Source organism: Brachyhypopomus gauderio, chromosome 14 (genome assembly GCF_052324685.1).
Source record: "Brachyhypopomus gauderio isolate BG-103 chromosome 14, BGAUD_0.2, whole genome shotgun sequence".
Lineage (NCBI taxonomy): Eukaryota > Metazoa > Chordata > Actinopteri > Gymnotiformes > Hypopomidae > Brachyhypopomus > Brachyhypopomus gauderio.
The window spans coordinates 22,827,767-22,849,228 of record NC_135224.1 but is presented as its reverse complement, the minus strand read 5'-3'; the positions used below and the strand labels follow the sequence as shown (position 1 = coordinate 22,849,228).

The following is a 21,462-nucleotide window of genomic DNA, read 5'->3' as shown; positions in this document are numbered from 1 at the left end:
TAATCTAAGTGACAAAGTCCTTCAGGTGCTTTTGGGTACCTCCTGGCTTTTGGGTACCAACCTCGATTTGTTGTGCTTCACTTCCACCATATTCTCCATATCTATTGAGTTTGTTTTAGCATGGAGGTGGACACCAGTCCCACCCACGCAAATCGGAGGAGGAAGCTTGTGACATTGATGAGGGAGCATGCAAGGGCTAGATACCTCACTCAAGAAGGTACTTCCCCCACTGTCTTGCCAGAGAGGATATCCCCAGTGATGTTGATGAGATCTTGTGGCCAGACTCACATATGAGACAAGATGCACCCTAATTTTGTATGCTGGAGTTACAAGGCTATTCTTTATTGTTGTTGTTGTTGAGAAAAAAGGAGACATACTTTCAGAAATTGAGTTTCGCTAGTTGTCAGATAACCTGTCCTTCACTATGACAACTATCACTAACCAAAGCAGAAAGGGGCTGATGTGACTTTTCGCTTTTGCTTCGCTGTTTGAATTTTCTGAAGCTTTTGTGTCGGACATGCTCGATGTCTACTTCCAAGCATGCAATTTCTCCCTTGAAATTGTTTCTGAGTATGTCTTGCTGTTTCTTTACAAGTTCACTCTGGCGAACTCTCGTGACTGCTTTCTCCAAGGTTAGCTGTGGATCCATCTGTAGCTGCTCGGATAACTTTTTATCTCGTAGCCCCACTACTAATCTATCACAAATCATTTCACTATAGAGTTCTCCATATCTACAGTGATCTGCTGTCTCTCTTATTGCCTGCTGCCTTTGGTTAAATTTAGCTCTTTCGTGTTTCGCTGTACAACACGTCTTCCGCTTCTTCTCCCATCGTGTAGATGAGCGTGTTAATTTGGTTTTCCTCTGGCTGTAATTCTAGTCCAGAGGCCACGCAAAATCTTTCAAACCTTTTGACCCATTTTTGCCATTCCTCTGGTCTACTGAAGTTGAATTTTTCTGGTGGGGGAACCTGAAAACGCTCCATCTTCGACTGACTGTGCGAGCAGCACGTCAATTAGCATGAGTAACGTGCGAACACTCTCAACTTCGCAGCCCAATCCAACGTAAAACTTCGTTTTCAGCCTACTCACAGCTTGTAGAGTGCTTTTTTCACTCTCTCCGAATGTTTTTGTGGGTTATTTAAGACATAAATACGTAAATTTCTGACACCATGTTGTGTTATAAAGGCTACGGCAAACAGACACGACCAGCTTCTGTGAGAAATAACTCAAGACTCTCTTTAGGGGGCAGTCATGGCCTGGTGGTAGGGAACTGGTCTTGTGACCAGAGGGTCGTGGGTTCCATTCCCAGACCTGAGTCCATGATTGAGGTGCCCTTGAGCAAGGCACCTAACCCCACCTAACTGCACAGATGGGTTAAAAGTGGAAGACAAATTTCGATTGCGGTGTAAAAAATCACAATTGACAAAAATACGGAACATTTATTGAACAGACACACCCCAGTACAGCCACATAACTCCCCTACGGGTTGTTTAGTATTCTGCAGCTCAACAACATTAAACATCTCTAACCATATGCTCAATGCTTTGAACTGCTTTGACAGTTGCTCCTACAATTCATCACATCTAAAACTCATCACTTTTGTAAATTCTAGGAAACAGCTTTAATCATACTCACCTAACAAATACACACATGCACACACACATATTCGGGGGTTACAGTGATTATAACTTAGTTCACTGAGCACTCTAGTTTTGTTCTAACTAGATATTTAAACATAATACTGCTGTAATACTGCCAAGTCATATGATCAGAGGTGAATGCCAGTGTGTATTTTATTTAAAATAATTAACACCCTTGAACCATTTTGGCTTTGGACATACATAAAGTCGTGCCATTTGCTGTGATGGAATTAAAGTCGAGCACTTATTTATGCATAGAAACGTAAATTGACAATATAATCTGTAGCGTTTTTATGCGGGTAAACGAGGGGAGTCGGAATTCAACACAACACAAAATCTGTCTCCCGTGAAATGCTACAGGCACCGTTCAGAAACTGATCAGTTCAGTTAATCAGTTCAATAGATATATGCGGCTTTTAGCCCAGTGCGGCTTATACAACATTTTCCATTTTTATAAAAACTTTGTAGGTGCGGCTTATATTGAGGTGCGCTCTATAGTCCAGAAAATATGGTGTATATATATAAGAGACACAAAAAGAGAACTCATCTGTACTTAATTAGCCTAGATTTCCGCATGTGGAATGTAGCAGTCGGCTGGGTTGATTTATGCTGGAGCATTTAATAGACTTCCACCCATCACCTGAACATTCTGTGCTAGACTTTCCACTGCAAGTAGAATGGTTTTCCAAGCTGAGCTCTGCAACAGCCAAGAGTTACAGAAGCTACTCGCAAACATAGACACACGTACAAACATGCACTCAAGATGCTGTGGGCCTCTGTGTGAAGAAAAAGAACTACCTGATCAATACTGCAGGATACCTATCAGAATGCACACAGGTCCACACACAGAAACAAGGAGACATAATTCTACACACACAGGGATAAAAGAAGCTGTCTGACTCTTCCTCTGCTTATCCTTCTCTTTCTTTGCCAAGGTAATTTATTCATCTGTCATGTTATAATGTCCTTTTGTAAATAGTATTTCAGGCACATGGTGTGTGTGTGTGTGTGTGTGTGTGTGTGTGTGTGTGTGTGTGTGTGTGTGTGTGTGTGTGTGTGTGTGTGTGTGTGTGTGGAAAATGGAGAGGATGACCTCTAGTGGATTTGCAGACCCATGTTAAAAGCTTAAAATGAAGAAAGGCGAAATGTCATTCACTAAAAATGTTTATCAAGTAAGTAAGTCATTTTTTATTTATATAGCACATTTAAAACCAAAGTGCTGTACAGAGTTTACATGTCAATAACACACTTGTCTACTTCATTCCGTACATAAAAAATAAAAAGCACAAATAAGATATTAAAGAAAAATAATAATAATCATCTAAAACGCTCCAGCTGTCTAGCTAGTGTCGAATGCTAGTTTATAAAGGTGTGTTTTTAATCTTGATTTAAAAGTGCTTACATTGTTGGCAAGTCTGGTGTGCATAAGGAGATCATTCCAGAGTTTGGGGCAGCCACTGGGAAAGCACGATCCCTTTTAGTTTTAGACGAGATCTTGGGACAGTCAAACGTTTCTGAGATGTGGACCTTAATGATCTAGAAGGCTTATGCACAGAGAGCATGTTATTAATATATGCGGAAGCCTGACCATTTAGAGCTTTAAAAATCATCAATGCCAGTTTATTCAGTTTACTGCATACAACTTGTAATTTTCTAATACATAAAAAAATCACTATGTGTACTTTTCTGTTTCTCTATGCTCTAACATATTGAATGTAATGAAACAATGTATGTACACAGCATGTTTCAGCTGTGCATAAAGAAAATGTTACTCTGAGGTAAACATTTGAAATGAAATGTGCTATAAAAAGATTATTATTAAAATACCTGTCTGTTCACCCTATCTTTGTTCTCCTCTAACTGATCACACTCATACACACACCTGTAATAGTAGTTATGTCTATTGATTTGTTGCAACCTCGTAACATGAGTTGTAAATACAGACTAACTTAATATTTAATCAAAAGCTAACATCAAATCAAAAGCTAATTAGCTAGCAACCATTCCTGAGAACTATGGATATAATTATTCACATTCACAGCCCAATTAGAAGTTTGCATGTGTTGGGGTCATGATATTCACAGAAAGCTCAATGGGCACATATGAGCTGTGTCAGGGATCTGTGCACTTACTACTTACTACTAATCCTCAGATTACTTCAAGCATTCAACTGGCTGGCCCAATTCTGCTTTTTGCACTTGTAAACAAGGACTGGTTTACAGCTAGCACAGTATTTCCCAAAATCACTGTATCTTAAATAGGTTTTCTTCCTGATACTATTTTCACATGTACTTCTACAAATGGACAATGGTGATTGTATTGTGACTCAGGAAATCCAGCCTAGACTGTACATCTGCATAACCATAACTTATAACCATAACTTACAACCATAACTTATAACCATACAATCACTAAAATGTTCATTCTGAATCTAATATTCTCACGCTAGAATCCTAAAATTAACACTAATTCTAGTATTCATCGATAACAAACATTTATCACAAAAACAAAATCTTTGTGTTAGTTATTGAAGCTGCACACCTTAACTGTACCTTCTCCCCTGATTCATATCTACACTGTCCAAACAGCTCCATTTGAACACATAACGGTCATGCACAGACTATGACCCTGGCAAGATCCTGACACCCCCCCCCCCCTTCAAAAAAAAAAAAACCTAGTGGAAAATGCAGAAAGAAGAAATCTGAGTGTGATGGTGAAGTCAGGTCTTCAGATCTAGCGAAGAGAATGACTTCTTGACCATCCAGGCATTCCTTCCCTTGTCTCATTCTTTCCACATCCCTCTACTTACACACATGCTGCTTCGACACAACTGTGCTGTATTAAAGGGGAGTGGTCACATGATCAAACACGTAGGCTTCTGATCATCATGGCCAATAAAAAAATAAAATAATAAAACTGTGTAATTGTAGAGGTGCTGAAGATACTCTTTTTTATGGTTAATGGGGACATGGTTCACAAACATTTTGGTCAAAACATTTTACAAAATCAACACATGATCACAAACAAATATTATTGTACGGTATTGTAATGGTGTGGCACCCCCTACAAGTCCGTGTAAAGGCTTGATTGGTACAGTTTTTCTCTGTGCTTTTGTGTATATTGTCAAGTGTTTCCACAACCCCTTTTTAATCTGTTGCATGTGTTTCAGGTAAATTAAAGGTAATTGTTAAAGGTAATTAAAACTTTAATTAAATAATTAAAACTGATCATGTCTGATCCAGTGTTGTCTGTCATTGAATTCACTGTTGTAACATTGTCTTTGTTCATCTATAATAAATGTAATACAAGCACACCGCTCGGCATCCTCTCCCTTGCACCTGACACGCACATCGTGTTACCATCTTCTTTTTCTCCTTCTGCTTCTTCTTCTTATTATTATTATTGTTAATAAAGATTTTACAAACCCCTGCTGGGGTTGTGAAGCTGGTGGAATCTCCTGCAACTCACTAATACAGCATTTTCTCTGATAGGTGGAAGAAACTTAAGTCAGTCAGCATATAGCCTAAGACTTTTAAATAAGTAAAATGTCAACTGCTATCAACAACCAAAATGTTAACAATAACAAACCTTAACTGTAAAAATCATGACTTCAAAACAATGCAATCTCTCACTTGCTCTGCTTCTCTCCTTCTACCTTCTATAACAAGTCTGGTAATAACATCCGGTAATGTATCTAAGACTGACATGAAAGCATCTCAGAAATAAAGATTTCTGGAGCAGAAATAAAAATTTCCGCTGACATAGAACAGCACTTTAAAAAATATATGAAATTCTTGAAAAAGAGTTATTTAAAGATTTATTTAATTTTAAAACATGGCCAGACTAGTTTGAACTGATAAAATGGCAACAGTAACTTCGAGGCATGCAGAAGAGCATCTCTGAAAGCACAACATGTCAAACTTTGAGGCGGATGGGCTACAGCAGCAGAAGACCTCACTAGCTGCCTCTCCTGTCAGCTATGAACAGAAAACTGAGGCTACAATTCACACAGGGTCAAATTGGAAAAGATTGGAAAAACGTTGCCTGGTCTGATGAGTCTCGATTTCTGCTCTGACATTCGTATGGTAGGGTCAGAATTTGGCGTCAACAACATGAAAGCATGGATCCATCCTGCTTTGTATCAACGGTTAGTGGTCCATCCCTTTATGACCACAGTGTACCCATCTTCTGACGGCTACTTCCAGCAGGATAATGTGCCATGTCACAAAACGTGAATAATCTCAGACTGGTTTCTTGAACACAACAATGAGTTCACTGTACTTGAATGGCCTCCACAGTCACCAGATCTCAGTCCAATAGAGCACCTTTGGGATGTGGTGGAACGGGAGATTCACATCATGGATGTGCAGTCGACAAATCTGCAGCAACTGTGTGATGTTGTCATGTCAATATGGACCAGACTCTCTGAGGAATGTTTTCAGTACCTTGTTGAATCTATGCCACGAAGGATTAAGGCAGTTCTGAAGGCAAAATGGGTTCCAACCCAGTACTAGCAAGGTGTAGCTAATAAAGTGGCCGGTGAGTGTAATTTTGAGTCCATAGGGGGTGAGTTATTTGCAAATAGACGGCCACTAGAGTGCAGTGTTACTCTGTTGCTTTTGCAACACATTAGAAATGCTACAGTTTGTTTTGTCTGTATACCAAAGCTTTCAAGCTAATTCAGAAATCACTTGATGTTAGCTCGTTAAACGTAAATAATAAACTTGTGTTTTCAGGGCCAAACCATTTATTGTATAAACATTTGCCCAATGATTATATTAAGCAAAATCAATCCTGTTGACAAATACTATTGGATAATGAACATATCAGCATTCCAGCATGACTTCTGTCTGAAGTTACCGCCGCTATGACAACAACTGCTCTTCTACTTCTGCGGCCTCATTCCAGACAGATCAAAGGTGAAGCTCAGAGATGTTCGTCTTGAAAGTTCTCTCCTTAGTAGGACCAAAAAAGAGGAAGTGTGCTTGTGTCTGGTTGGCAGCAGTTTATATAAGCGTCTCCTGTGGCTAAGATCTGATATGGGCACAGAAAAACAGAGTCATGGGGCAGCTTACATAAGGCTTTCTTCCAACAAGAAATACAGGACAGATATGGACAGTGAGAGTGTTGCTCATATATTCACCCTAGTGCATCAAAGGGCTCATTCCAAGTTTCAAATTTATTACCATTTGCACATATTTACCTTTGAAGATTACACAGAGCTCTAAATTAAAGGAGTTCTATCGTCTTCCAATGTAGACAAGGCAATCTGCCTGAGAGAGCTGTATACATAGTCAACAAAGCAGATGCCAGACAGTGCCAGACTCCCTAATAATCAGATCCCATAATTGTTCTACAGCTGGATGAGATGAAATAATCTTTATTTATGTGTACAATCTTACTGACCAAAAGGGTCAATCCTTAGCCTGTTTTATCCTTGGTTTTGGTTGGTTTCAGAGAACTTCCTTGATTTTTACTATTCAAAAGATGCCACAGTCCTGAGATAGTCAATTGTTGAGCCAGGAACAGTGATGAGTGGTTATCTCTAAACAAGGTACACAGACGATAGACTTTAACAGACAGAAGACCATGTATATGTTTTTACTCCATTTGAACAACTATGCCATTTTTACAACCTAGCTAGAACATAAGATTCCCAGGGTACATTTTGGTCAGACATTAAGCCCTTCATCAGTACTACAAGTGTTTCTGATAAAACGATAGAGGTTTAATCCATGAGCGTCAAAGTCAAAGTCAAATTTATTTATATAGCGCTTTTCACAACACATGTTGTCACAAAGCAGCTTTACAATCGCATGGGTCCAGATCCCTAATGAGCAAGCCAAAGGTGACAGTGGCAAGAAAAAACTTCCTATGATGGTGGGGATTAGGAAGAAACTTCGGGAGGACCTGTCACGTCTAGTCCCTCCCTCCTCCCCGGTCCGGCCTAGTTTTCCCCGTTCTCAGGATTTCTCCCTCTATCTGTCACGCCCTGTCTTTAGTGCCCGCACCTGAGTCTCATTACACCTCCCTGGTTCAGTGTATTTAATCCCCGTGGTGTTTCACTCCTGTGTCGGTCATTGTTTGTACGTGAGTCCCTCCATATTTTCCCTGCTCTTTATTCTCTGCCTTGTCTCCGCCGGTTCTTAGATTAAATTTATATGTTTCTCGTAGCCCTGCCCTCCCGCTCTGCGTATTCTGTCCTAGTTTTAAAAAGTTGTATTATTTATCGGTTTCCCATCTCCTAGGTTTGTCCCTAGTTTCATTTGTATTGTCTAGTTAGTGTTCGTCTGTAGCCTTGCCCTGTTGGTTGTGTCTCTCTCTCCCCCTGTTTGCTGCTCTCTCCCTCTCCGTCACTCCTTTACGTGTTCTTAGTGCATCGCGTACGTGTTTTCCCTAGTTGTTTTTCTTCCCAGTTCAGAGTATCTTTTCTTTGTCTTGTTTATCCTGTATGCATTCTCTGTTTCAGTGTAGTGTTGTTTAGTCTTCTTAACTCATGTTTAGTTCTATTCCTTAGTAACTCTGTTTGGCTTCTGGTCGTTTGTATGTTTTCCGCTACGTGTGTTTTGGTGTCCTTAGGTGTTGTCATATATTTAGTCCGTGTCTTCTTTCATTTAATAAAAAACCTTAAAACTTGCGTTTGCGTCACGCCCCTCCCGCTACAACGTTACAGGACCAAGACAGTGGGTGATATCACCAGTGGGTGATAATCGTTTAATGCTAGTTTTAACAACTATAATTTTCATGGTAGTCATTTTAAAATGCATGTTGCTTATTTAGAGGTGCAACAGGAAGTTTAATGATAATGTGCACCAACTAAAGACCCGTAACATGATCCAAATTAAGGATACAATAACTAGCAGTGAACTGGTACAAAGACAAGACACATATAGACAAACGACCCTCAGGTGATGGCCTGATGAGAGGCCCCACCCACCTGAGGGACGAACACAACAAAAACAGGACAACTGCCACTGTGGATAGAAATGTAATGGTATCATAAGCCTTTGGTGTGAAATTTGTCATCAATAAGTTACAAACTGGATTCCAAAAAAGTTGGGACACTAAACAATTTTGGAGATGGCAAAAGTCAATATTTTATTCGTAATAGAACATAGATGACAGATCAAAAGTTTAATCTGAGTAAAAGTAACATTTTAAAGGAAAAATATGGTGAATCAAAATTTCACAATGTCAACAAAAGTTGGGACAAGTAGCAATAAGTGGCTGGAAAAAGGAGATTATGTCACGGTGAGGCGGCCCCCTACCGGTCGCCTCCGTCCACAGCGGCTGTTGTTGTTGTTGTTTTGTGACGTCGTGTGCGTCCCTAAGGTGGGCAGAGCCCATGATCCGTCTCACCTGAGGGTCGTTTGTTTGCCTATATATGTCTTGTCTTTGTACCAGTTGACCGCTGGTCATTATATCCTTAATTTGGATCTATTGCACGGGTTTTTGGTTTGCACACTTTCTATTAAACCATCCTTTTTCCCTGAGACTTGGCGTGATCGCTTCCTTTTAGTTGCTCACCCCCGCCCGTCACAGAATGACCAGCCACCTTTCGGAAGCCGTCAGTCTCCTTTACTTTCTCCTTCGTTCGTGGTCATGTCTCGTGGTAGGTGTTTGTCTGCGTGGTGTTTTGTGTGAAGAGCTCCGCTGTGCTTATGTGTTATGTGTGTGTGTGGCCCGGTGAGGACCAGGGCAGTCTGCCCTGGGAGAGCTCTTCATGTCCGTTGTTTGTTGTGAGAGTTCCGCCGTGCGTTTGTTTGTGTGTGGCACGGCGAGGACCAGGGTGTCTGCCTGGGAAAACTCTTGTGTGCGTTACGAGTGTGTACGGGTAACGGACCGTAGGATCAGTGTGCGTGCTCGTTTGTTATATGTTTAATGTTTCATGTGTGTGACGCGGTCGCCGCTCGACACTGTCGCCTCACTCCCCGTGTGTCGTGTGTTTAATGTAGGGAGCGACTGCGACTCTGAGCGGCGCGTCACTATTGTGTATATGTAGAGCACGCATGTTTTGGTCCCGTTCGTGTCTGTGCACTAATTTCTGTTTGTCTAGTATTTGCGTGTTCGTTGTGTCCTAGCGTGCTTGTGACATGTCGTTGTTATATGTAATTCCACGCTTGCTCCTCTCCTTAAATGTGTGTTTGGGGGGGACCGGTTGTGGTCCCGTGCTCACCGCGTTACACAAGCCTTGAATACGAGCTACATTGTGTCAATTTTTCCGCACATGAGTGTGTCCCAGAATCTGCTGTGTAAAGTCTCGCGTAATTTTGTAATTACGTAACGCGAGACTTCACCACGACTTAGAATCGATTTTGGGACATTTAAAATCGATTTTGATTTGTTAGGACTGGTTAGTTAGCTTTGTAATGTCCATGCCTCAATCCATGTTTTTGAGACTCTGCACTTATAAGGTCAAAACGCTCAGCTCACCTCACTGAGCTCAATGCACAACTCATGAGTTGTCTTTTAGCATACAAAACACGCCACATGCTGAATCATGTAAAGAAGTAGAAGAAAATAGATTGAAAAGCTTTAAATGGAGGTAATCTATAAATATAAATGTTAACATTAAATTTGTATAATATGGACAAATTCTCTGTTTTATCTCTATATGTTTCTTGCTACCATTTGCTCCTGGTTTCAGGTGTGCATCATAAATTGGTTGAAAACATTTGTCAGTAACCAACTTTTTTTATATATTAATGACTATGAGTGAGATTCTAAACAGGAAAGGATTGTGCACATATTCAAACATTCACACACTATATTATATACAACAGAAAGAGCCTCTAGGAGCACAAGCCCTGTTATTTGTTTAATCCCAATGCAGCCTCATTTGGGCCTGATACACTTGGACCCACATTTATATAAACATTTGTATGTTTAAAGGAGAGCAGCACTGGACCCACAGAGATGGCACATGGTGTGTGTGTGTGTGTGTGTGTGTGTGTGTGTGTGTGTGTGTGTGTGTGTGTGTGTGTGAATGAGAGAGAGATATGAAAACTACAGATCTTTTCAACCACTTCATCATTCAATCAAGTTTCATAAAGGTCTCATTACTTCCGTTACCACATATCATTAACAAACAAGGTATTAGTTATCACCAATATGCAGATTACATTTCTATAGAACCTAAAGCCCTAAAATCAAATTTAGCTCACTGTTTGACTGCATAGGTGATATACAGACATGGATGTCAACAATTTTCTGCAGTTCATTAAAGAGAAAAAAGAGGTTCTTGTTCTTGGTAGTGATTCACAAAGGAATGATGTCCAGACTTATTTAAATCAAATTAATCTGAAGGCCAAACAATGTGTTAAGAACCTGGGTGTCACTTTTGATAATGAGCTCAGCTTCAAATCACACATCATGACTACATGCAAGACAGCTTACTTTCACCTTCGAAACATCGCTAAGGTAGAGATATGCTCTCTCCTGCTGACAGTGAAAAACTTGTCCATGCATTTATCACATCAAGGCTACATTATTGTAACGCTGTTCTATCTGCTCTTCCAAAGAGCTCTATTTCGCACCTACAGCGAGTTCAGAACACGGCTGCAAGGGTCCTGACCTGCAGGAGAAAGAGAGATCATATTACACCTGCACTCCACTCACTGCACTGGTTACCTGTCAGCTTTAGAATAGATTTTAAGGTTCTGGTGATGGTTTTTAAATGTCTTCATGGTCTTGCTCCTCTAAATGATGGTTAGATATGTTCCAGTCAGGTCTCTCAGGTCTTCAAACAGTAATTTACTGGTGATTCCTAAAAGCCGATTGAAGATTGGCGAGGGTGCTTTTAGCCTAAAAAGCACTAAAGCACTAAAGCTCTGGAACTCTCTTCCTGAAGAGCTCAGAGGCATTTAATCCCTGCACAGCTTCAAGAAGAGTCTCAAAACCTTCCTGTTTAGATCTGCTTTTAGTTAAGAAACTCTAACTCTGTTCCATCTTATTTACTTTATTACATTATGTTGTCTATTATTTTATAATTTGTTACTTTATTACATTTTTGTATTGTTTGTTTCCTTTTTATCTTTAAATTATTTAAATATCTTCTTTTAGTCTTATATTTGCTTCCTTTTAATGTTTCTTTTTTAATTTATTCTGTAAAGCACTTTGAGTTGCATGTATGTATGAAAGGTGCTATACAAATAAAGATTATTATTATTATTATTATTATTATTATTATTATTATTATTATGTGTTTATATACCAAACAGTTCTGGTCTCCTCTCATACATGTGCCTGACTCATCTTCACATTAGCTATACTGACTCAAAGCTAATAATCTAAATGAGCAGATGTGCAGGGAAAACATGCTAATGTGAAGATGAACATGAAGATGTCCTAACACATGCATGTAGCAGGTGCCTAGAGATGAAACAAAAGCTTTCAGTAAATCACAAATTCAAGCACCCCAAAGTGACTTTTAAAACCATTTTAAAGCAAAGAACTATGTTCATATACAGCAGTCTTTCTGCTCTCTTTCTTTAACGGTTGAATGCAGTTCAACATAGTTTGACAATGACATAATGAAAAATACTAGACTTAACCTATCATCACATATTTCCAGGCATTCAAGACTTTTATCTGTGAATCATATTGGAAAGCTTGTTGGTGATATCAAACAGAAGGTATGATCTTTGGTATGATCATATAGCACAATGAAGTGGTTTATTGCTATGATTACAATGTGTTAACAACTCGTTTCTAATAATTAGTCTTTTGAAGACATTTAAAAAAAAGATTCACTTGTCTGCATATTTTAACTGCTTCCTCCAAAATATATTCATAGATGAGTACTTTATAAAGCACTTTGCACTCACTCTGGATAAGACTACAGAAATGTTTAAGAGCTAAACCGGAAAATATGGAATTGTTCATGGTTCAGAAATGTGAGACTTGATAGGACAACATGGCAAGAATGACCAAAAAGTTTTTCAAAATGATACCAAAAATCAGATAACCTCTGCAATAAAATGGACCAAATACAGATGTGCTGTAAACCATTTCAGAATAGTGTCAAAGATTAAAAGTCCTATTAATGCTTCCATAAGATGACTCAGTGACTGTAAATTCAAGTGTTTACATTACCCAGGGCTCTAGGTATCTTAAGCGATAACCCAAATTACCATTGTCAGTATAGTGCATTTGCTCATTAATTCACCCATTTATTCAGTAACAGTCCAGCAGGTGTAAAAATAATAAGTGTAAAAATAAGTTTACTGTGTGGAAGGACAATGTCAAGTACTTTAGCACTTTCAAATACTTTTTTCTTTGACGCCTGTGAGAAGACAAACCTTTATCCTCAATTCTGTAAAGAAAATGCACTGAAACATTACAACAAGAGTTAGGTGTAAAAGAAACTCTGTATGAACCCTTATAAGTGGGGTGGACAACCCACGGCTCGGGACTTTCATGTGGCTCTTGGCCAATAATAATGCGGCTCCCCGCCCAATGCTTTCAAAAGAAAGCCCAGCAGAGACTCTACTTCCAAAGGGTCCTCAGGAAGAGCAATGCCGCCCAGAGACTGCTGATCTTTTCCATAACACAATAGAGCGCATTCTCACCTATTGAATCTGTGTGTGGTTTTCCGGCTGCACTGTAGCACACAGTAAAGAGCTTCAGTGGGTGGTCAGGACAGCAGAGAAAATCATCGCTTGCCATCTCCCTACTCTAGATGGCCTACACAGTTATCGTGCCAGAGAGCCCATAACATCATGAAGGCCACATCCCACCCTGGTTACCATCTGAACTGCTACCATCAGGTAGAAAGAGCCAACCAAACAAGGATAGACAGACATGTCCCACAGCCAACTTTACAACTTTACAACTTTACAGTTTTTTACGACGGCTAACATCCTTTTGTCCAATCTGTCACATTTTCAAAACTCTAAACACATTGAACACAACATCAGTCTTCAGTGGATATACAATTAGTAAAATTCATGTTGTTTTTGCACAAAATGCAGTCATTTAATATTTTTGTACAATGCTAAAATTTTCTATACACACAAGGTTATCCAATAACAAAATTCTGGATCATTTTTGCCTTATTTACAATTGCTTGCACACAGCATGTCAAAAATGAAAACCTAAGGTTCAAAACCTTAAATACTATATAAAATGCAAAGTTCTGCAAAAACAAATGCAGCTGAAAAGATATTACTGTAATACACATTTTTTGCACATATAGATCAATGAAATAATATGATGTACAGTAATGTACCGGGTCAGAGAGGAGCAAATATAACAATTTGTCCTGCAATCTCAAGTGCTGGTTTGGTCCTTCACAAATGCCAGATTGGTCCCTATAACATTGACCTCCTTCTTTCGTTTTTGAATGAACTCTACCAACAACTGGTTCCAGAAGCAGAAAGGGAACAGGTGGGAGGAAACATGAGGACATTTGTGATGGGACAATGTAGCATTTTGTCATTCTCATATCATCACAAACTGGTTTATAGACCATCCAAAAGTGATGTCCCTTTTCCTCCCACCCATCTCACCTTTCCTCAACCCCAATAAGGAACTTTTTTCAGTCTGGAGGTGGAAGGTGTATGATCATCGGCCCCATGACCAAATGTCCCCCTTGGATGCAATAGATCCCGGCTGCAGAGACATTTCAGCTGAAGACTGCCAGGGGTGAATAAAGCATACCAAGCTTTTCTATCAAAGGTGCATGGGAAAGGCCAATATCAGATATGATGAGGATGAAAACATGTGGCCTGCTGAAGACAACTTAGATTACACATAACAAGACTGTTCAGTTTTGTATTCTGTTTTTCCCCTTGTGTGGCTTTTTTTGCATATGCGTATTTTTACACATATGGGACCATGGCTAATTATGTTTACCATTACAGTAATTATTTTTTGGGTTAGGCCACAATTTACAGTAATGTCCCTAATACAGTAAAATATACCCTTTACTGCAAAACTGATACTGACTCCTTTTTTGTCTAATCTACATTCCATATAGTACCTAACAGTAAATATCACTCATTGTGTAGACAGTATGTTGCCAAAAATGCACACATTTGGAAAAAAGTCCAAATGAAGCGGATTACAGTAAAAATGAACTGACTAAGAAAACAACAGATGTTACTGTAAAATATCTGTTGTTTGCTGGGAGAGAGTAAAATGTTACATGTAATACTGTTTCTGTATTGCCATCAAATGTTAGTTTTTTTACAGTGGTTGTGCAGTGATTGACTATGTTCATCTCGAATAGAGAATCTGTGCTAGTGTTTGAAAGAATGATTGGATACTGATAGATAGATAGATAGATAGATAGATAGATAGATAGATAGATAGATAGATAGATAGATAGATAGATAGATAGATAGAGCTTTATTGATCTATCTATCTATCTATCTATCTATCTATCTATCTATCTATCTATCTATCTATCTATCTATCAGTATCCAATCATTCTTTCAAACACTAGCACAGATTCTGAACCAGTTTTGATGAACCAGGTTTGCTGTGTTTTAACAAAGTTGGTGTATAAAGAGAAAACTTTGTTTGCGTTGTGAAATGCAGAGTTGTTGTTTAGTTAAGAAAACTTTTGCGCTTCGTGCGCTTTTGAACACGATATGAACTATTTGGTTATTTGTGTGAGGTCAATGTGTTGCTGTGTTTAGAGTTTTGACAATGTATCACAAGTATTGGGAAATGCATGTTAGCAGTCGTCAAAAACTGTAATCTTTCCCACACTTGCTTTAAGCACAATGGTAGAGAGTGTGGTGAATCATCCAGTTCAATATTTGTCATCCAATGATCCTTCCTGTCGTTGACTATTTACACATGCCCACATGCATGGGAGTCTGATTCATTCCCTAATAGTTGACAACATCTGATGTGCTGACATGTCAAGGAAGTTAAACAGCCATAACTGAGTCACAGAAGAACTAAAGTTTATGAAACAATCTACAAATATTGAGTTCAGTTTAAACCTAGGATTTTGAATATTGTACTATCTAGAAGTCTGCTGATTATGAGATATTTCTGTAAGTTCACTGTGTTATGACAGAACAATGTAAAAACAGTGCCTTGTTCATAACAACTATACAGTTACTGGAAGGGGAACTATTTCAGGAAGCCCATTCCAGAAAAATGTTGTAGCACATATCTGCAGTCTATAAATCAATCAAACATGCCAAGCAAGACTCTAGGAGTCAAGACTCTAACTGTCAATACTTTTTTATCATGGTATCTCACCCTTTTATTCCTCCTTCAACCCCTCTCCCCCTCCACTTCTCTCTCTCTCTCTCTCTGTTCTTGGATGAGCCATGTATTTGCAGGACTGCTGACTAATTGTATACCTAACAGGTATGGTGACACGGCCCTGAGTACTGTGAGTATGCTCCACCAGTACTTCAACACATGACGGGACTAATGCCCTATAAACACACCAATGTACAAGCAAATACATACTTAAGTATAAAGTAAGTAAGCATAAGTAATGGTTGGAAACCGGCTTGCATCCATCTTTTTTTCTGTTTGTGGTTTGTCGGTGTGTGTATCCCTGTTCCTAAAAAGGCAGAGGCATTCCTGCAGAAGTTTGTCTTGAGGAGAGGAGTGGAGCAGCAGGTCAGAGCTACAAAGACCAGACGCCTCCCAGACCATAAACACCGTGTTCCTACAGCGGCCCTCTACTTTATGGCATACACACACTCATACATACAAATATTCACACTCGTACTACACACACTCTTAGAGGAAAACATTTATCACTTTCTCTGGCAGTTCTGCTGTTCAGTGCCAATCAAGACAGCATGCGTGTACACATCTGGGCCTGTGTGTGGAACACTAATAACCTGGACTTGAATTACCTAACGGTCCCCTGGAGCTCATACTCAGCTTATGTAACTTCAGGTAGGGGTGTCCAGAGCAGATAGAAATGTTTGATCGCCCACAGTGAGTTGTCATCTATACACACCGCCCCCCAACCCCACACATACTATAGGGAAAAGATGAAGGGGAAAATCCAAGGAATTCAAGTAATGTAAGACACTACCAAAGAAAATGTATTCATATTTATGCTGAGGTTCACTCACTTATACGTACAATGGCTTAGTTTGATACTTAGTGAAAACACAATTGTTATTGACTTGCCTTTTGTTTAAAATAGTAATGTGTGCTTAACTAAACATTAATAATCCACCACTTCAACCCCAGAGACAGAATGAACATAGTGAGATAGATTTTCTCAGCTACACATGTTTCAAGTGATTCATACTCCTGTGTCTGACCTGCAAACAATGACCAATGCTCATTCTGAATCTTCTCACCTGGCGGACGAAGCTGTTGTTTGTGGTATCTGAAGATGTACTTTCGTCTGAACCTTTAAATCGCCCCTTTCTTCTCGCTTTTCTTCCATGACTCTGTGGAAGGGAGAAAATAAAGTCTGTAAACTCATTAATACATCATAAAATGTTGTTGTAATTTTTTTGTCCCTTTTTGTGTATGGTTAGGGTTAATTTTGCTGTGAAGCAGAGTCTCCCTTCTATGGTGCACAGCACATGAAAATGAGAATTCAGTGTGATAATACCAACAGTGATAATGCTGAACGACATAAATAAATTGGAGACAGAATCTGCTCACACATCACCAATGGCAACCACAAAACATTCCTGATCACAAATTGCTTTTTTCCAACAGTAAAATTCCTAAGGCCATGTAAAGCACTACTGTGAAGCATGCCAGTCTGACTGTAACTAAGAAACCAGTGAACTAAAGAGGGTATGTTTACTTTATCAGCCCCGAAAAAAACTGAGACCAACAGACAGAAAGAAAGGGTAAAAGAGGCAGTGAGAGAGAAGTGAGAGAGAAAGAGCAACTGGTGATGTGTGCATGTGTGTGAGTGGGATGTGAAGACTGAACTTTAGATTTATTCATGGTGCCATTGTCTCCCAGTCCTGCTCCTGAGGCATATAACACATTTTAAATAATAGGTCTAATAGGTTTATTAATGTCACTTTTTTGTGACATTTTGAGTAGAGACACTGCTAAAATGTTAGGGAAGTACCTAAAAGATTAGCCACTTTAATAGAACACCTGCCTTGTTGAGTTTGTAGCTCTTGCCCTCCTTTGCCACATTAAGAAAAGATAAAGGTTCTACATGTCTACAGTTCTGTTTCTACCTAGCAGTATAAAAACCCTTCACCACACCAGATATGCCTAATGAACTTGTATCAAATCAGCTCCTTCAACCACTTGTTTTTTATGCTGTACTCATCATAATACAAAAACAATACATGATTAGCAGTGGCCCTGTGGTCAGAAACTAAATGCAACTGTACACTATAAGACAGGTGTAAAGTGGTTTAGTATGTATACATACAAATGTATATATGTAGTATGTATGTAGTACATATCTATACATGTACTACACACAGTTACATATTCATATATGTGCGAATAAACTTTAAACAAATCTTAAACAGGCCTATATATAAAATAAAATCTTCAACAGTGACCATACATTTTTTAACATAACATTTTTAAATCGAGTAATATCCACCACTATACTTGTAATTCGCGTAATTTGTCATGTAAAAAAAAAGTATATGTTACTTATGCTGATACCGCTGATCAGCATAAGTAACATTAAACCAACAAAGTAGGCATGCGTGATTAAGAGACACGAAACAACGCCAAACCTACCTGAAAAACAGGATTGTCGAGCGCATCCAAATGTTTATCCAGCGAGTTTGAAGGCGTTTTGGGCATACTGTTCACAACCATCTGACAGTCAACCTATCAACTTTTAAAAAGAAAAAACCTCGAGGACCGTCAGTTGGGCAACCAAAAAACTGTCCGGGGGCAAATCTTTCAACTCCTCGCGCAGTGGTGAGTAATGGGTGGCGGGAAACCAGCCTTCAGCAGTTGTTTATCGTCAGGAAATTTTTACGTTTTTATAATAACACGGCTCTGACAGTTCCAGTAAAAAAGGAGGAACGCTGCGACTCACTCGCAGAATTGGTCTGGTGACTCATTCAACGTCGTTTTCATCAGCCCTACTGCGCTCTTCTGCTCACGACTGCAGCTCCTACACTTACAGTTCTGCGTTCGTAGCAGAGAAAGGTCCATCGTATGTGTAAATGACTAGGATTTCAGATATGTCTAATTATACTTTTAACTATTTGGATCTTTACTTAGTATGAAAGCCTTTCCTATTTCAACACCAAAACCGAACCTGTTGGCACCGAACTGACATTAAGACAAGAAGCAGGAATTTAGGTTGTTAAAACGAGAAAGAGAAAAAAGACCCAAACCAGTGCGCACATGCACACCTTAATAGGTCGTGCTCCCCCTGCTGGTTAAAATGCTGCAGCTTATGAACAATCTTTATGTTAATTTATGTGCATTAAAAGTTACTTTTCTATAACTGCAGTGTTTTAGGACAAAGTGCAGTTTTAAGTGAGAGAGGGCAGTCTCAGGAAACATTAGCACATTTAATTTAAAAAGTTGATCAAATTGCAGGTTTTAGCATTCTCCAACCATGACCAACACACATATGCACATATTCATACTCTCTCTCTCTCTCTCTCTCTCTCTCTCTCTCTCTCTCTCTCTCTCTCTCTCTCTCTCTCTCTGACACACACACACACACACACACACACATGTCCACACATTCACATACAAATGTTTGTAAATTATAACAAATCAGAATATAACATAATTCCATACTAATGTACTGTTGTGTAATATACTGTTGTTACATTAATTCCAGAAATATCTGATTTAAGTGTCTGATTTAAGGGTCCTTAGATTCCAACATAATGCATATAGATAAACACGCAGCTGCTCAGTAGCTTTTTTATTAAATGATATAGCACATAAAGATAAATTTATTAAATCACTGAAACAATCTTTGAATCTCCTAGTATTCAGTTTTGAATATTCACTCTTAGATGCATTTGATATAAAGAAATCTATTAAATCAGCTCAGAGAATTCACTAGGCCTGTATCAATCAATCAATCAAAGTTTATTTGTATAGCGCTTTTAACAACTCAAGTTGTCGCAAAGCAGCTTTACAGGGTTTACAAGGTTAACAATACTATGGGTCCAGAACCCTAATGAGCAAGCCAAAGGCGACAGTGGTGAGGAAAAACTCCCTATGATGGTGGGAAATAGGAAGAAACCTCGGGAGAACCAAGACTCAAAAGGGAACCCATCCTCCATTGGGCGGCCTGTTAACACACAAATACACAAGTCACACACAATTCACACAATCAGACTAGGTAAAAGGTAGAATTGAAAGTTCTGGGTTTTGATATTGTCACTGTAAATGTCTGTTGATGAATGCCAGGCTTTCATTCCGTGTCGGAGCAGTGATGCTGGTATTGTAGGCTCCGACTGCAGTGTTACTCCCCAGGTGAACCCCGGTATCAGCACATCCACCGGCAGCCAGACCATCCCCCAGGTGCCTGCAGGTGCCTGTATCCAATCGTCTTGGGTAGAGCCATGCAAGAAGATAGATAATACAGACTGAGTGGACATGAATTTAAACCACCATTGATTTAAATGTACGTAGCTCACGTGCCAGTGATCAGCATGTGGCTCCGGCAGACTAATCTATAGCAGCATAACTAAAGGGAGGGGTTCAGAGGTGACCACAGGCATGAGGGCTCACTGAGACATTGCTTTCCAGTCAAGTCATAGTCACAAATAGAGTGATGCCAAGACACAGCTGGATGACAGCATCAACATCTCAGATCACCAGAAATCTCAATGTCTGGGGGCCCCCAAGCCCCTACACCTTACAAGGGGAATTTTAGCTGAAGGCTTGACTAAACAGGTGAGTCTTAAGTCTAGATTTAAAGATTGGAACTGTGTCAGAATCTCGGATTGGAGCTGGAAGGCTATTCCATAACTGAGGGGCTTTAAAAGAGAAAGCTCTGCCTCCGGCTGTAGTTTTACTATTTTTTGGAACTAGGAGAAATCCAGCATTTTGGGAGCGCAAAGGGCAAGATGGGTTGTAGTAATCAATGAGTTCACTCAGATATTGTGGGGCAAGACCATTTAACGCCTTATAGGTTAACAGGAGAACTTTAAATTCAATGCGATATTTAATCGGCAGCCAGTGTAGTGCGGCGAGAGTGGGACTAATATGATCGAATTTCCTAGCCTTGGTTAGGACTCTAGCTGCGGCATTTTGTACAAGTTGTAGCTTCTTTATGGACTGTTTAGAGCATCCAATTAGAAGACTATTACAGTAGTCCAATCTCGACGAGACAAAAGCATGAACTAGCTTCTCTGCATCAGCTAATGAAAGTAAGTGTCTCAGCTTGGCAATATTACGTAAATGGAAAAAGGCAGCCTTTTTTTTTTTTTTTTTTTTTTTTTTTGGCCCACCTCCACCCCCCCATCTTTGGAGGACAACTTTGTTTTTATGTACAGATTTAAATGGCAATTATAACAATTCTGTATAATATATAGTGTAGTGATAACAATATATAGTGATAACAATATGCAAAGTGATAATTATTGGGGTTAGGTGGACCAAGAAAAGAGGGGGAGAGAAATAATAAAAAGGGAAAAGACAGGAGAGGTAGGAGAGGTAGGAGAGGTAGGAGAGGAAAGAAGAAGAACAAGAAAAGAAGAAAAAATAATAATAAAATAATAATAATAATAATAATAATAAAATAAAACACGCAACCAGCTCAAATGACCACTGCAAAGAAGTACAGAAAGTAAACCAAATACATATAGTACAGATGAGTGCGATGTATGGGTGTGTGTGAGTGTGTGTTTATGTGCAACCTAGAAGTGCAACATAGGATAGATGTATGGAATGTACTTACCAGCAAGGG

General features: G+C 39.3%; 1 protein-coding gene across 2 annotated transcripts in view; it reads right to left on the bottom strand.

The window, feature by feature from the left end:
- Nucleotides 1-18,889, bottom strand: part of LOC143474905 (voltage-dependent L-type calcium channel subunit beta-1-like) — an 87,360-nt gene extending 68,471 nt beyond the window's left edge. For both annotated transcript variants that reach the window (XM_076972567.1, XM_076972568.1), the window contains exons 1-2: nucleotides 18,309-18,889; nucleotides 16,934-17,026 (exon numbers count right to left, since the gene is read on the bottom strand). In XM_076972567.1, the coding sequence (XP_076828682.1) occupies nucleotides 16,934-17,026; nucleotides 18,309-18,389 (174 nt within the window). In that variant the 5' untranslated portion in view covers nucleotides 18,390-18,889. The remainder of the gene's footprint in view (nucleotides 1-16,933; nucleotides 17,027-18,308) is intronic.
- Between the last annotated feature and the right edge of the window lie 2,573 nt (nucleotides 18,890-21,462).